This window comes from Sciurus carolinensis, chromosome 13 (assembly GCF_902686445.1).
Source record: "Sciurus carolinensis chromosome 13, mSciCar1.2, whole genome shotgun sequence".
NCBI lineage: Eukaryota > Metazoa > Chordata > Mammalia > Rodentia > Sciuridae > Sciurus > Sciurus carolinensis.
Genome location: NC_062225.1, coordinates 74759418 through 74774048, shown reverse-complemented (window position 1 = coordinate 74774048; position 14631 = coordinate 74759418). Strand labels below are relative to the sequence as shown.

General features: G+C 52.8%; 1 protein-coding gene across 21 annotated transcripts in view; it reads right to left on the bottom strand.

Annotated features, from left to right (window-relative positions):
* Positions 1 to 4824: 4824 nt before the first annotated feature.
* Dtnb (dystrobrevin beta) overlaps positions 4825 to 14631 on the bottom strand; it is a 232091-nt gene continuing 222284 nt past the window's right edge. For 5 of the 21 annotated variants that reach the window (XM_047521981.1, XM_047521980.1, XM_047521971.1 and 2 more), the window contains 3 exons: positions 13894 to 14053; positions 13018 to 13107; positions 10131 to 12910 (listed from right to left, as the gene is read on the bottom strand). In XM_047521981.1, coding sequence (XP_047377937.1) covers positions 12840 to 12910; positions 13018 to 13107; positions 13894 to 14053 — 321 coding nt within the window. In that variant the 3' untranslated portion in view covers positions 10131 to 12839. The other 16 variants (XM_047521983.1, XM_047521972.1, XM_047521989.1 and 13 more) reach the window with 11 other exon arrangements.

Below are 14631 nucleotides of genomic sequence, written 5' to 3'. Positions count from 1 at the left end.
CAACACCGCAACAGCTCCAGTCCTGGGCCCAGAGCCGCTCCTCCAGCACCTGCCTCCTCAGTGCATGGCCTCCTTCTCGGCGGATCCAGAAGCATATTCTTTCTTCTGGAAGATCAACCCAGCAGGGAGCCCTGAAGAGCACCTCTAGCAAGGCTGGGGCCACGGAGGGGCTTCTCCCCAGGCACAGCTCCCTGACAGCTGGGAGCCCAGTGAGGCACTGGACTCTTCATACCTAGTTGATGCCAGGTTTTGTGGAGAAGGGACACAGCTGTAGGGTCTGCTCTCCTGGGCTGGGGGTGGGGGTGGGGAGGCACAGAGACTTGGCCCTAAGTCACCTCCAGGTCTGGGTGTGGAGGCTGCAGACCCAGGACCCAGAGCGGATCCATTCTCTGTTGGGGACTGAGTGCCTGGTGTGCAAGGATGCCTTTTTGGAGGGAGGGAGACTAAGATCTTGGGACCAGGTCATGGTGGTGAGGACAGAGAGGTTCATGAGCTGGGGCATGAATGACAAGCCCAGTGAGTACAGGTGACCTCCTGGCCTGGTGGGGTAGAGGCTCTGATCCAGGGTCAGGTGCTGGGTCTAAAGCTCCGCTCCCTTCAGGGAAAACCGCAGCACCTGCCGCCTACACTGCCCAAGCTGGAGGGCCTCTGGGCCTCACCTGCATGTGCACCGTGGGCCCACTCTGAGCCTCGCCCAGACTGGGTGGGGTGTCTGCCCTGCTATCCCCCCACAGGCCTACGAGCTCTGAGAGCTGAGCAATGGCTGGAAGGCTGACGTTCAGGCAGGTTTCTCTGTTTCCCAGTTAAGGACTCTGGCTGGGCTGAAGCAGATCCAGGCTACTGTTGGTTATGTATGGTAACTCCTTGCTAGTTAGCAGTGAGCAGGGGCTCCAGACGGGCTGTACAGTCTGTTAGCCATGACTCTGACACTCAGGCCTCACTCTGCCCAGGCTCCCCCAGGATTCATAAGCCCAAAGACCAACACTGCTAAGTGACTGGAACAGACTTGAATAGTGACCATGTCATCTCCTCCCTCGAGTGGCCTCATTTTGCACCCACTGTCCCGAGTCTGAGGTCAGAGCACAGTCCAGATCCTCCAAGCTCACCCCACCTCTTGGTTACAAACTCAGACGGGGCTTCAACCTTAACTTCTAACACCATGGATTCAGTTGAGTCCTGGAGACTTGACGAAAGGCTTTGTGCTGAGCATACAGTTGTTGCTCATTAAGTATCCTTGTGGACAGATGCCAGCCCTGCCTCCACTTTCAGCAGTGACAGGCCCCATTCACTATGAGGACAGTTAGCTGGGGTTGGCCTCTTCAAAGGTTCCAGGACACTGACAATTCTTGGCTCTTCTCATAGCCTCTCTGAATTTCAAAATGAAAGCACCCATCACCCATCCAAACTTTCAAGCTCATAAACTAATTCTGCTTTCTAAAGTTGGTAAATGGAGTTGCTACCCATTTCTTGTATGCCCTGGTCCTACCCCAATTGGCTGTCCCAACTGGAAGAGATGGTGCCAGTGCACTCCCTATTCACAGATATGCCCATGCAGGGGACACTCCAAGCCCACCATCCACAGAGACCTGCTTTCCCAGGCTTAGCTTAGTGTGCAGAAAAGGTAGCAGATCCCCGGGCTGCTGCTACTCCTGGATGGCGGATCTGTAGCATCTAGCTGTTTCTCTAGAAGTCGTTCTCTCCTAGCTGATGTGCAGGAGATGGAGTCCGGACGTTGTTCGGTGTGAAAGACGGTGTGTGAATAGAAGCTCTGACTGTGGGGCTAGGCGCCTGCACACCCTCACTCCTGTTACCCGCCTACACCAGGCAGCCAGTAGCAGCCCCCGTGCTGTGACTGCAGACTCACCAATGGCCTGCTCGCCACTGGACATCTGTGACGCTAGTCTCTGCAACTTACAGGCCTGGCCTTCATGCTGCCCCCACCCTATTTCATGTCTGAGAAGGTGTTATTGATTATTGGAGACCAAAAATAGAGTCTGGGGGCCACCAGGCCCAGGACCCTAAGTCAAGAAATGGAGCTTTTGAGGTTCCCTCTTTGGCGATGGTTTCTTGGTGAATATTTTTTTTTTCTTCCTCCTCCTAAAAATGTAGTACAGTGGTCCTCCCAGTGTGGTCTTCAGATCAACAGCACAACATCACCTAGGAACTTGCTAGAACTGCAAATTCTTTGGCTTCAGCCCAGAACTACAGAATCAGAAATTCTGGAAGCACGACTAAACTATTTCAGTCCCCCAGGGGATTCTGATGCTTGCTCAAGTTTGAGGACCACTGGTCTAGCACATTGCCTAAGAGATCCAGGAAGAAAAACTCATTTTATTTCTGATCCACACAGAGACCTTGTCCAGGGCCATGTGGTCTGCAGCCATGTGTCTTCCTGAGTCAGGCAGGCAACCCCCTAGAGCGTACAGACCAGAGGCTAAACACGAAGAGTGGCTTTTCATGAGCCCTTCTCTTCTGGGAGGTGCAGCAGCAAGTCAGATGGCTCTAGGCATTGCCATGGCAACTTCACCTTTCTGAAACTGTGGGCACCAGGAACAGGGATTAAATGGTGCAGGAGAAGAGAGTCTGCCATTGGATAACGCACAATCAGCAGATGAGGTGTGACAATAAATGGAAGCTCAGGAGCGCTGGGACTTATGGTCCTGAGTTTGCTAGGGGCTCTTGCTTCCTCAGGGCCCAGGGTATATCTGGTTCCTCTCCAGGGTTTTCAGTCACAAACAGCACCAACCCCCAGTGCTATAGGGCAGCCTGACTCACCCAAGGTTCAGGGAGATGTTGATAATACATGCCTCTCAAAAGATTATCAAGCCAGGTTAAATTAGGCTCCTAAATGGCCATGGAGCCAATCAAGAAGAAAGTGATGCTACATCAGAATGACCACCTGTGTTCCAGGTCAGGGTTGAGGAAAGGAACCCAGCTTCAAACTTCCGATGTGGATGTTGGCCTGAAAGCAGATGCCAAGAAGTCATGAGATAGCTCAGGGGCATTAGATAATAGTGGATTTTCTAGCTCTGTATCAGCTGTGACCGAGAACTTATACAACAATGGCATGTACAACGTCCAAAATACTGGCATCAGTCGTCCCTGCAACCCTCTCCATGACCCCATCATTATTCTCCAGGGGCTGGTCAGCAGTGAGTGCCCAGGAGAGCTGGGCCTCTCCTACAGGCAAACACTGCTCTTCTCACAGACAGGAAGAGAGCAAGAGAACCTGTAGATTGGTCAATGGCCCCATGGGGCCCAGAGGATGCTGCCTGTGCACCACACACCCCAGCTGGCCTGAACACTCGGTTGCTACAGACACTAGTGTTGTCGGTCTGACTGTTCCTTTAACTCTTTCTGCTCTAGGAAAAGGAAGCAGCTCGTGTGAGGAGTCAGGAGAGGAGATTCCACCCTGTCTCCAGGGGAAGGGTGCAAAGTGCGAGATGTCAGAATCGTAGGTGGGAGGCAGTCACTCAAAGTGTCCTCTCGGAGACTGTCATATCTTCACGTGTAACTCATCACTGATGGGTGCTGATTGTCCCCAGCACTTTCCATACGTTGGTGCTCACCCTTCCCTTCTGGCCCTCCAGGCAAGCTAGGATGCCTTCCCTCTTTTTCCTGAAAGTGTGGAAGTCTTTTTACCTTTTTTTCTTTTCTTTGCCCAAGCCCCTGCTGGCTCTCCAGGCCCTCGGCTTGGCTTGCTCACCCAGTGTGGGTGAGGCAGGGCTTCCTCCTGGGGCTTGGAGGGCAGATAAGCAGATGCCAGCTCCTTCTCCTTTCCCTGATTGCCCTCACACGGCTGCAGCCACCCAGATGCACCCTTACACCCAGTAGTAGGACACGGAGAACCTGGCCCAGCAGGAGACTCCCCACTTCCACATCTCCAGCCCTGACCTGTTGGAAGTGGGAATAACTGAAGGAGACAGGTGAGAGGCTGGGAGTTAACACCCTCCCTTTGTTCTGCCCCAACTGGTCCTTTAGGAGATGCTCGTGAGGCTCTATCCATGTGTGGACACAAGTGGAGTCCATTAACTCTGCACACACCTCAAAAACCAGGGGCAGGGTCTGCAGAGGCGGGAGGGGGTTGAGCCAGCTGTGGGGCCTCTCACTCCATTCCAGCCGCTGCCCTTTATAAATATTTATAGCAACTCCTCTACTAAAAATAACACCCTGGAGCCCAGGGAGCAGAATAAAATAAATGAAAATCACCGGGAATTGGATTTGATCACGTGTGCCCGAGCTGCACGGAACCCCAAGGGCCGAGGCTGCACCCCGGGCAGCGCGCCCCCTGGCGGCCGCCCACTCCCCACCCACCGCGCCGGGCTCTCCGCCCCGCCTCCTGGCTGCAGAGCCGCAGCATCTCACCCCGCGGGCCGGGCGGAAGCCTCACCAGGGCGAGAAAGGAAGGCGGCTATTTTTAGCACTACCACTGTGGCCCGGGTGTGAATGTCTATAGGACTGAGCAAGACTTGCAACTTTCTTTGCAGACGGAAGAAGACCTGCTGATTTTTAAAGGTCAAAGGTAAGGAGGAAACTTGTGCCCCCGCGCTAGGGCGCGCACCTCAGGTTGGCCAGACGCCAGATCCATCAGGTCACACACACACACACACACAAGGGCTTAGTGCTTTTTCTTTTCTCTTTTCAACCTCCCGGTAAATTCCTGATGCAGAGATGAGACCATGCCCTGAGGGGAGTAATGAAGATGCTAGTACATGCAGGGCCGCGCAGGGGAAGGCCCGCCAGCTGCGGCTTGGCTCCAGGCAGGCCCTCCCCACTTCCCACAGGTTTGGCTCCCCTCTCCCTGGCGGTGGAGTGATGTCTGGCAGCCTGCAAGCCCGGTCCAGGTGTGCAGCAGAGAGATGGATAGGAATGTGCCTCTGGGGGAAGATTGTGCCTTGGTAGTGTTGGTGCCAGCTTGCCACGTCCTCTGTGCCTGTGCAAGACAGACTCACCATTAGTCACCAGCACCACTTTGGCCTGGGGCAAAGGCTGCTAACAGCTGCTGCAAACCACTCATCTGCAGGAAGGGACTGCCAAGTTCTAGGGGTGAAGGGCGATTCTCTGATGGGACCTAGGGTCTTCTGCAATCATTGCTTGTGTTAAAGGGTCAGGCGATGTTTCCGTGGAAGAACTGGGTTCGCAATGGCAAGTTTGGAACGTGGTGGATTCTTGGGCAGAATTGTGGCTGAGAAAGATAAAGAGGACACCCAAACACCTATTAATACTGAAGAGGAAGGGAGGGAAGCCCTAGCCTCCACTGGGCACAGAGCAGAACTGGAGAGTGCATGGAACTGAGGCACCTTGAGTTTCTGCCTTTTTACTTGCTCTTGGTTTTTCAAAGCTCCTGATGTGGGTCAGTGAGGACAGTGGCACTGAGCGCCTTGGTGTGGGCCTTGGTTTCCTCTTATGTATCAAGAGGGGGCGAGAACACACCTCCCTTCCACTCCAGTCCCTCTGCCCCAGGGAGCGAGGGGCTCTGGCAGGCTCCTGCAGGCCAGTCAGTTCCTGACTTCCCCAGGGAGCTATGGTGCCTGGGCTTGTCGTGGGAGGCAAATTGAGGGAGAAGCTGTTCTCCAAGTCCCAGTGGCCGCATTCCCAGGGCCACAGGGGACTGGCATCTGCAGCATGCACCCGCTGACCTGTGCGCAGGCTGAAACTGCAGGGAGGCTGTGTGTGGGGAACACAGCCCTCGGAGGACCTGGCGTGGGTGGAGGGAGAGGCTGGATCTGGCACGAAGATAGTTCCAGGGGGATGCTACTTAGTTCTGACGAAGTTCCTTTTCTGGATCGTGGGGCTGAGGCCCTGGCTTTTCTGCCGTGAAGATATGTAAGTGAAGATGATGCCTAATTTTAAAAATTAGGGGGAAGAGAGGACAGAAAAGATCTAAACAGTGGAGGGCAGTCTCATGGCTGCTCTACTTGAATGGACTCTTTCCCTGACCGGGCTGGCTGGACGTCACTTCTGTCCCCCTGCCTGCCCCACATCTGGTATATGTGTGGTTCTGGGGATTGAACCCAGGGTGCTCTGCCACTGAACTACCTCTCCTGTCCTTATTTTTATTTTGAGTCAGGGTCTCACTATGTTGCTGAGGCTGGCCTTGAACTTGGAATCCTCTTCCATCAGCCTCCTGGATTGCTGTTGCCCTCCTTTTAGAGAGCAAACCCAGAAGCAGCAATATCTTGGAGTTGGAACCAGAGTGAGTTGTGGTCTCAAGACGGAAAAACAGGAAAGACTCATTCCTTAAGGCAGGTGTGTCTGCCTGTGGGGACGGCTGTACTTTGATTCATTTGTTCTTTGGGGAAGTGGGAAGGTACAGCTTGGTCAGGCCGCATGGGAAATAGGTTGGTCTGCTCTGTAGTCAGTAGGATCCACATGGCTCCAACATGTGTCTGGGGTCAGGGGCTATGCCAGGGGAGCGTGCAGGTGACAGGATCCCAGGGGTGCTGGCTGTGGCGTGGTCAGTGTCTGTGGGAAACAGGAGCACTGGAGGCAGCTCAGAGAAGTGCCTGCTTCAGCCAGCAGCATTGGTGACATCAGACATGCCTCGGGGCCAGGCCACAGCCTGAAAAGAGGGCAAAGCAGGCTCACCGCTAGGGCTGGGGGAAGAAGGTGCACCGGGGTTCTTTGAAGAAAATCCTAATTGTAGCTTGGCTCGTACAGATTGCTCTGGTCTGGGACCCGAGCCGAAGAAGGGGCGTGAAGGCGTGAAACAAGTAGCGGGAGGGGCTGTGGGAAGGCGGAGGCCATGCAGGCTCCTACTCACCTGAGCTTCCTCCGTGTCTGGCTCCTCCGCTAACCTGTGGCAGTACGGGCAGAAACAACACCACAGTCACGCCCTGGCTCTTCTCAGCCCTGGATCTTCCCCAGGGGGCTTTCCTGACCCACCCTCCCAGGGGCTTCAGGGTTGCCTCGCCCACACTGCCGTTTCCTGACCAGGGCCTGTAACGGGGAGACTTACCATCCACAGTCAGCAACCACACCTGACACGAGACAGCACGGGGACAAATGTTTCACGGAGGAAAATAATAAAATGGAGACCACCTTAACTCCAGGGGCAATTACACTGGGCCAAGCCCATCTGGTTCTGGAAGTGAGCAAGGTGGAAACGAATGCCCCTGGGGGCGCAGTGCTTCCTTCTTGCAGATGCCTCCGCGTTAGGCTGTCCAGTCTCACTCCCGCCCCAGTCCTGGGACTGCAAACATCACCTGGGCCCTCAAGGGCCGCTGCTGTCCAGCTATTCACCAGGGTTCCTTTGGTGTGCAAATTGGATTGACAGCCACCAACCCTGGGAAGGCAGTTCTGGGAGAGAAGATTCTAAGGACACACGAGCATAAAACGAGGCTCTGGAATGGCTGAGACAAAGGAGGCTGACGAAGGAGGGAGGTCAGTCTGTGTCTCATCTGTGCGTCTGCGTTATACAGGGCAAGGAGACACACAAGAGGAAGGGCACCCCAGCAGAGCAGAAGCACTCTCCAGGGTGCCACCAGAGAGCCATGCAGCTCTCATGATCTGGCTGGAAAGGCAGATCTGGCTGGAGTGTGGCTTGGTTTGAATTCTTCACAGGTGTCCATTTGGCTCTCATGGCTTTTGTATGCCTGACAGGATGCTGACCAGATTGGGTTTAGATTGTATCAGTTATGATTTCAACCCCCAAAAAGGAAATAATTGTCTCTCCCTGCTTCCCTTTATGGTGGGTAGTTACTGACCTTTAATGCCCAGCTGACTACAGTTGGTGCTAGATCAGCCTACAGTAAACCCCAGGCCTTGATCATGGCAGAGAATGGGAGGTCCATCCACAAAAACCCACAGAAGAGCGACCCTGCAGCTACAGGGACACATCCTAGGGCTGATGCAAGGTTGAGAATCAAATGTTTCCAAAAACTCTACCCATCTCTCACCCAACTCTTAACACTCTTGCCCTTAGGGATGACATGTAAAGGCCACAGAAATAGAAATGCAGACATTCTCACAGAAGGAGCTCACAGACAGACAAACTGTAGCTTGAGCACTAAAAGAGAGGCGAGGCTGTGAGCAACGGGTGCAGACAGACAGGAGAGGCGCTGACAGGCAAGTCAGGTGAAAGACAGAAAGCTGAGCCGGGCGGTCCAGGCTCGGGCAGCCGTCCCAACTCCTACGGGAGACATGGCCCATACTCAGGCCTGAACCAGAACTCTGGGCGGGCGGGGGTCTGCGGTCAGGGCAAGGGCTCCGTGGCTGGGGTACAGCCCTGCGTTCACTTTAGGGAACTGGGGGAAGGCCGGGGAGAGGCCTGGAGAAAGCTCCTGGGGCAGGGAGGGCACATAGGGAGGGAGGCCAAGGCCGCAGCTGTTACGTCTTCAGCCAAGAACATTCCATGGGAATGCTGGGATCTGGTTGGAGTGTGTGTGCGGGTGTGTTTGGGGCCTGTGTTTATGTACGTGGAAATTTCCCTTCTGTAGCTCCCCCTCCCTTCTGCCTGGTTCCTCTCGGCAGGGGACGTGGGTCTCCTCCATGTCTGGATGTCTGAGCTGCTGCTCTGCTGCTGACCACCATGCGGCCCCATGCCATTGGCACCAACTCAGCCTGCAGATGTCCCTTGCTCCCGGCCTTGCCCTGGCTCCTGGATGGTTTCAGCACCTGCAGAACGTTTCCCCTCTTCTCCCAGTTGCTCCCTTGGCAATTTCAGTTTCTTCACTGGCAAATTCCTTGCTGAGTCTCCCAAGACTTCTCCTCTCAAGCACGCTCACCCCTGTGGGCAAATGCTCCCAGTCCACTGTCCCAGGGGCTCTCCTCTAGCCATGGCTTCCTTACCGTGGCTCCTACTCCACTGCTTCCCACCCTTCCGGAGACTTCCCCACTTCACTGTCACCTGTTCTGCTCGGACAAAAGCCTGGAGGGTGGAGGTGGAGATTTCTGGGATAAATCCAGCTCTGCCACTCACTACCTGTCCAGTTATTTCACTCCTCTGAACCCTCTCTAGAATTCGTCCCTTGTGGGGCTGTGAAGCCAGATGAGAAAGAAGAGCTGTAGTAGGGGTAGCACCTAGTAGGTGCCTGGGTTCAGCACTGGCCCTTCCTCATCCTCCTTTCCACCCCTACCTGTCTCCTAAGGCTAACGGACCACCTCCTCTCTCTCCCCTGACCAGTTCCTCTTCATCACATTCTATTTACTGCCATAGACAGATCATTTACTGGCATCCTGCTAAGTGCCAGGTGCTGTCCTAGGCACAGAGAAAACAACGCCAACAAAACAGACCACAGCCTGTGCCTCAGGGAGCTTATGTTTTGGAGGAATCCAGTAACAGACAGATTAATATAGGACATAAATAATAGCTAAATCTCATATGTCCCAAGAGAATTTTGTTTTCTGATTAGCCTAACACTGAAGGATGAAAAGTCAGAAAGACCCAATTCAAGCCCAATGCATGGCTACATGAACAGAATCTCCAGAGCCAATTTCCTCATTGCTAAAATGGGGCTGTTACTACACACATATTGCACATGTTAAGGATTAAATGAGATTATATATGAAAACAATTTAGTACAGCTCTTTTCCCAGATAACAAGTATCAAATAGGTTTTGTGAATAATAAAATTAGGAAGGCATTACTATCCTTTGCTGACACTGTTTGTTCTTGGTTTCTATTTTTCCAAGAAGCGACAAAACCATTGGCTATTCCAGCCTACAATGATCTCTTCCTTTCCAGAAACCCTTACGGTATGTTCAAAGTTTTGTGATGAACTTTCCTGCTGTTTCATTTTGTCTCCTATTTAGGCTGCATATCCTAGTCTTGCTTTCCTAACCAGATTACCAACTCCCTGAGGCAAGGGAACATGTTTTCTGTTTTCTTGGGTCCCAACCATCTTCCACAGTATCAGGAAACCATGAAGCTCTGTCCGTCAGCTCACATTACTACCTGAGGGAAAGCCTGGTGGTCAGGTGGGAGCAGGTGAGAGGCACTGTGGGGCTGGAGGCTTTGGGAAAGGCGGCAGTAGGAAGCGGGGAGAAACCAAGGGCGATGGTGACGTGTGTCAGCTCTGCTGTTGCAGGCGCCCTGCTAAACCCGGGCTCCTGCGGGGCTGCCTTTACCTCTGACTTTCCCATTCTGCATCTTCTCTTCTTCTTCCTCTGCACCTTCCTCTGCTGTGAAAACAAGTCCAAGGAGGCCAGTGACCCTTCCGCACAGCACAAGCACGAAAGACGGGTGAGCAGAGTAACATAGGAGGCTTGGGGCAGAACTCTGGCCGTAGGTTCACAGTGCAGGCCTCCAAGTCTGATGTCACCCACCCTGCTGCTGGCTCTGCTGCTGGCTTCTTTGGTGACCAGGGTGGGGGTAGGGTGCCTGTTTTTCCTAAGGAGATGACATCTACCAGGGGTACACCTAATATCTTGCAATCATATTTAGGTTCAAGAAAGCAACAATGTAAGTGCACAGTTGAGTAACACCTAGGTTAACACTGGCTTCCATAAAACAAAATCAAAAAACAACTAGAAGCTTTAGCTGGTGGCAAACTTAAAATAACTGCACAGTGTAAAGCTAATGCCACCTAAGGCTGCTTTCCCAGGGGCTCCCTGAAGAACAGTCACAGGTCCCTTGTGCTCTGCAGGGACAGTTCCCCCATGATATATAGCAGTGTGCTCGGCTCTGGGTGCTCACTTGAATTGGGGCCTTGGAAAACCGAACCACAGGACAGCACAGTGAAGATCATGTCATATTTGGGAAGGTGAGGGAATTGGGTAGAGCTGCCTGGAGAAGAGAAGGTGTGGGAGAAGCCATGTTATCTGCCACCCAACAGGTGGGAGGTGACCTGCAAAGGAGGGGCTGAACTGGTTCTGGGTACCTTTAGAGGGGGAACAAGCATAAATCAACTACAGAAAGGCATGTATTGGTTCCCCAATAAGAACTTTCTAGTGACCAGAGTTGGTCATGAGTAAGTTCACTGGTAACATTCAAACAGAGGATTTTTACATTGGGCAGCAAGTTGGATTAAATAACCTCTCAGACCCCTTTGAATTCTAGCACTCCACTATTTGTGAAAATATTCTTAAATGATGATGAGGAGAAGCTATAAGCTATGGATATCTGTTGTATATGTGCATTGTATACAGTATATGAAAAGATAATCTGAGTATCTACACTGATCCTAACAAAACCCTGTGAAACCAAGATCAAGAAGATGCTAAAAATGTGCTGGTGTTGGACAAAGCTCTTCATTCGCTGAGAAACTGTCATCTTTGCCCATAAAGGGTTTACTTCTGCATTTAAGGGACACACTGTGCCACGTGGATTTAGTCCGCATCTACAGGCTTCAGTGCTGGGGAGAGAAATGGGCCCTCAAGGAACCCTGAGTCTGATGTCTTGCTTTGGGTGGGGCAAGAACACTGGCTTCGTGTTTTAAAGACCTAAGTTCTAGGACCAGCTTTGTCCCTTCAAGCTGCATGACTTTAAGCAAATCACTTTTCTTTTTCTTTTTTTGCAGTACTAGGGATTGAAACCAAGAGTGCTCTACCACTGATCTATATCCCCAGCCCTTTTTATTTTGAGACAGGGTCTCCCTGGATCTAGTGATCCTCCTGCCTCAGCCTCTGGAATCACTGGGACTACAGGCTTGTACCACGGCGCCTGGTGGCAAATCATTCTTTTGATAATCGCTCACCACAGATCTAAAGTAAGGGTACTGAACTATGTGATCACTGAGGGTCTTCCAAATGACACTGTATAATCCTGCTGAAACCGTCCTTTGCTTTTACAAGAGATGCTTAACTATCCCTGTAAACACTCCACCTCTGTGACACTGTTTGGTCTCTGCATGCTTAATGTTTACAGATGTCCAACCGCCCTGTCACACTCTCATCCTAGTGTGACTCTCATCCTAGCTCAACAGCAACTTATTTTGCATAAATCCTAACAAGCAGTCCCAAGGCACAAGGGCAGTTCATCTTCATGGCTGAAATTCCCTCTGTAAGTGGGATTTCTGGCCACTGCAGGAGCTGTATTAGGGAAGGGACCTTCTAATCTCCTGTGGAGTTGTCTCCAAAGGCCACCACCTCCCCTGCTTGTGTATGTATGGAGCAGGCTGTGACTCACTGGGCATGAGGAACAGGACCAGACGGGGAAAGGGGCACCATAAAGTTCTCTTACCAAGGCTTTCCCTAGAAGTGTCTGAATAATCTATGGAGAAACTCCTTTCTATTTTTATTTAAAAACCCTGCTAAATTACTGCCAGGTACTTACAAGCACTATGTTAGATGAAAAGGCCCCTGTTGTGAGGGACCCACAGCCCTCAGGAAGGGAGCCCACTTGCTTAACATGACACATGGGAATCCCACCACTGGAATCACAAGTGTCAGGTGGTTATGTCACTGATGGAGTTGAGGGGATACTTGGAAGTGTGATGATACGTAGGAAGCCTTTTATTTTCTCTTTCTTTCCTGGGTTTTATGTAAGGGGAAAGTGCCATGAGGCAGAGGTCTCTGGAAAAGTCACTGCAGTGGCCAGGCGATGGAGAGACGGAGAAAGAAGTCAGATAAGACCAAACATGAGGAGCAGAGGAAGCAGCAGGTCAAGAACTTCAGGTGAAATCACAGCCTGGTCACGGGCAAAAGGAGAGGATAGGGTTTCAAAATCAAACAAGGGAGAGCAGAAAGGCAGCTGGGAGAGCCCAGCACTAGTGGCTGCCTTGGCTGCCGACATCAGGACAGGTTCAGGAGGAGCCAGCGACGACGGGGCCTAGGGAAAGAGCCACTGCGGACAAAGCACAGGTAGAAGAGCAGTGAGAGGGAGGAGCCCGGCTGCACTAAGAGCTGAATTTCTTTAAATTGAGAACTGTGTTTGCTTCACCAGGAATCTTAAGATTAACCTAAATGTGTGACCGTCCTGCTGTGACCACTTGTGGGACGGCAGTGCACTGGGTGAAGATTCTGCAGGTTCCTAAAAGGCAAAACCAAGTGGTGAAACCAGGGGCATGTGGTGGTGACCTTGTGTGGTGCGGCAGTGTGCAGTGGGGAGCGTGGGGCGGTGGGGAGCTCGGGTTTCACCTGAATGGAGCTCCTTCACCAGGGATGACATGGTGTTGGTGATGGAGTCGGCAGCCACCAGCAGGTCATTGCGGAGGTTTCTCCTAGTACCTGAGGAGAGTCAGAGCAGATGGCAATGCCAGGTGGGTGGGCATGGAGAAGGGGGAGCCACGCAGATGCCTGAGTCTGCCAGGCCCTTGGACACAGGTGCAGGATAGCGAAGGGGAGAGGGGCTGCAGCCCCTCTACTTGCTCCTGGGCACACCGGGAGTCCACCATTCCCAGTCCCTGTTCTCTCTACCTGGAAATCAGGATCTGGTCAAGTTCATGCTTCACAGATGCCATACATACAGTGAAAAAAGTCAGGTTCCCCAGCGAGGTGCTACTGGGCCTCAATGGGGGCTTTACAACATGCGGCCTCCCACCCACTAGCCCCAGCTCCCTCAAGATTTCCTTCCCAACTATTTAAAACGGTGGGTCCCTGAATCCTCAGATGGTTGTGGCAATTCCACACTCATTGAGTCCTCAACTAGGTTCCATTTAGAGAATCACTCGTCCTGCGTTTGCTAGTCCTAAGGACCTTCTGGGCCAAGTGCATGACTTTGGATTATTCCATCCAGGCACGGCCCAGAGAGCACAGTACCTCCTCAACCTAGAACAAGAACACAGAACCCAAGAGGCCTGTTCTGCACACACCTGAAGGCAAACAGGGCTCCTGCTGAAGACCAGCTCATCTCCTAAGAAGGGGCCAGAACCTGCCTTATTTATACTGTAAATCTGACATCTAAAGCTAAGAGAGCAAGAGCACAGAGGAGAGTAACTGGAAAAAAATCTCAGCAGCAATTCTGTATGCGCCCCACCCCTTCAGCTCCCCACTAGACTTGGCCTGGAAACTCACCTTGGGCGAAGGCCTCCTGCACGTCTCCCCCAACCCCGCTCAGAGAGTCCTGCGGGCCATGGGTCGGGGTGGAGCCAGCAGATGCAGAGCGGACAGGCATGGGCATGGAGCGGCTGCCTGCATGAGTGGGCGATGTATGTGGTGATCCTGTGGCCTGAGCCTGGGAGATCAGAGATAAAGTATGTCATCTCAAGGTCCGACTTCTCCGAGGAAGCGGGGAAGCCCTCAGTCTGAGCCAGCCAACAGTCTGCTGGGGCATGATCGTGTTTGAGTGGTTGGAGCCAGGCTGGAGAGGAGGAACAGGGCAGGGGATGGGGAGAGAGGGAGACTGCAGTAAGAAGAGACTGAGAATGCCGGGAAAGAGACCAGCAGGGAGAGGCAGGGCCCTTCAGGTGGACAGGCTGGGCAGGGCGGCGGGGTCAAGGATCTAGGAGGTGTTGACTCCAAGAAGACAATACACAAATATCCTCTTGTTTGCAAACATTCACGTACTCATCCTCATCTGGTCCTCCAACAACACAGGGGCAGAATGGGATTATCTTTTTATATCCACTTTCGGATGAAACGAGTGTGAGGCTGTACAGCGGGGCAGAGGCAGAAGCTGGAATAAGCTCCTGGACTCCTGGGAGCACTGTCTTCCCCGGCAGCTCCCACCCCAATGTGCTCCTGAGCTGGCAGCTGGAGCTCAGTTGTAGGTTGCCTCCCAGAGCAGTGGACAGGGCCCCCACCCTGTACCCC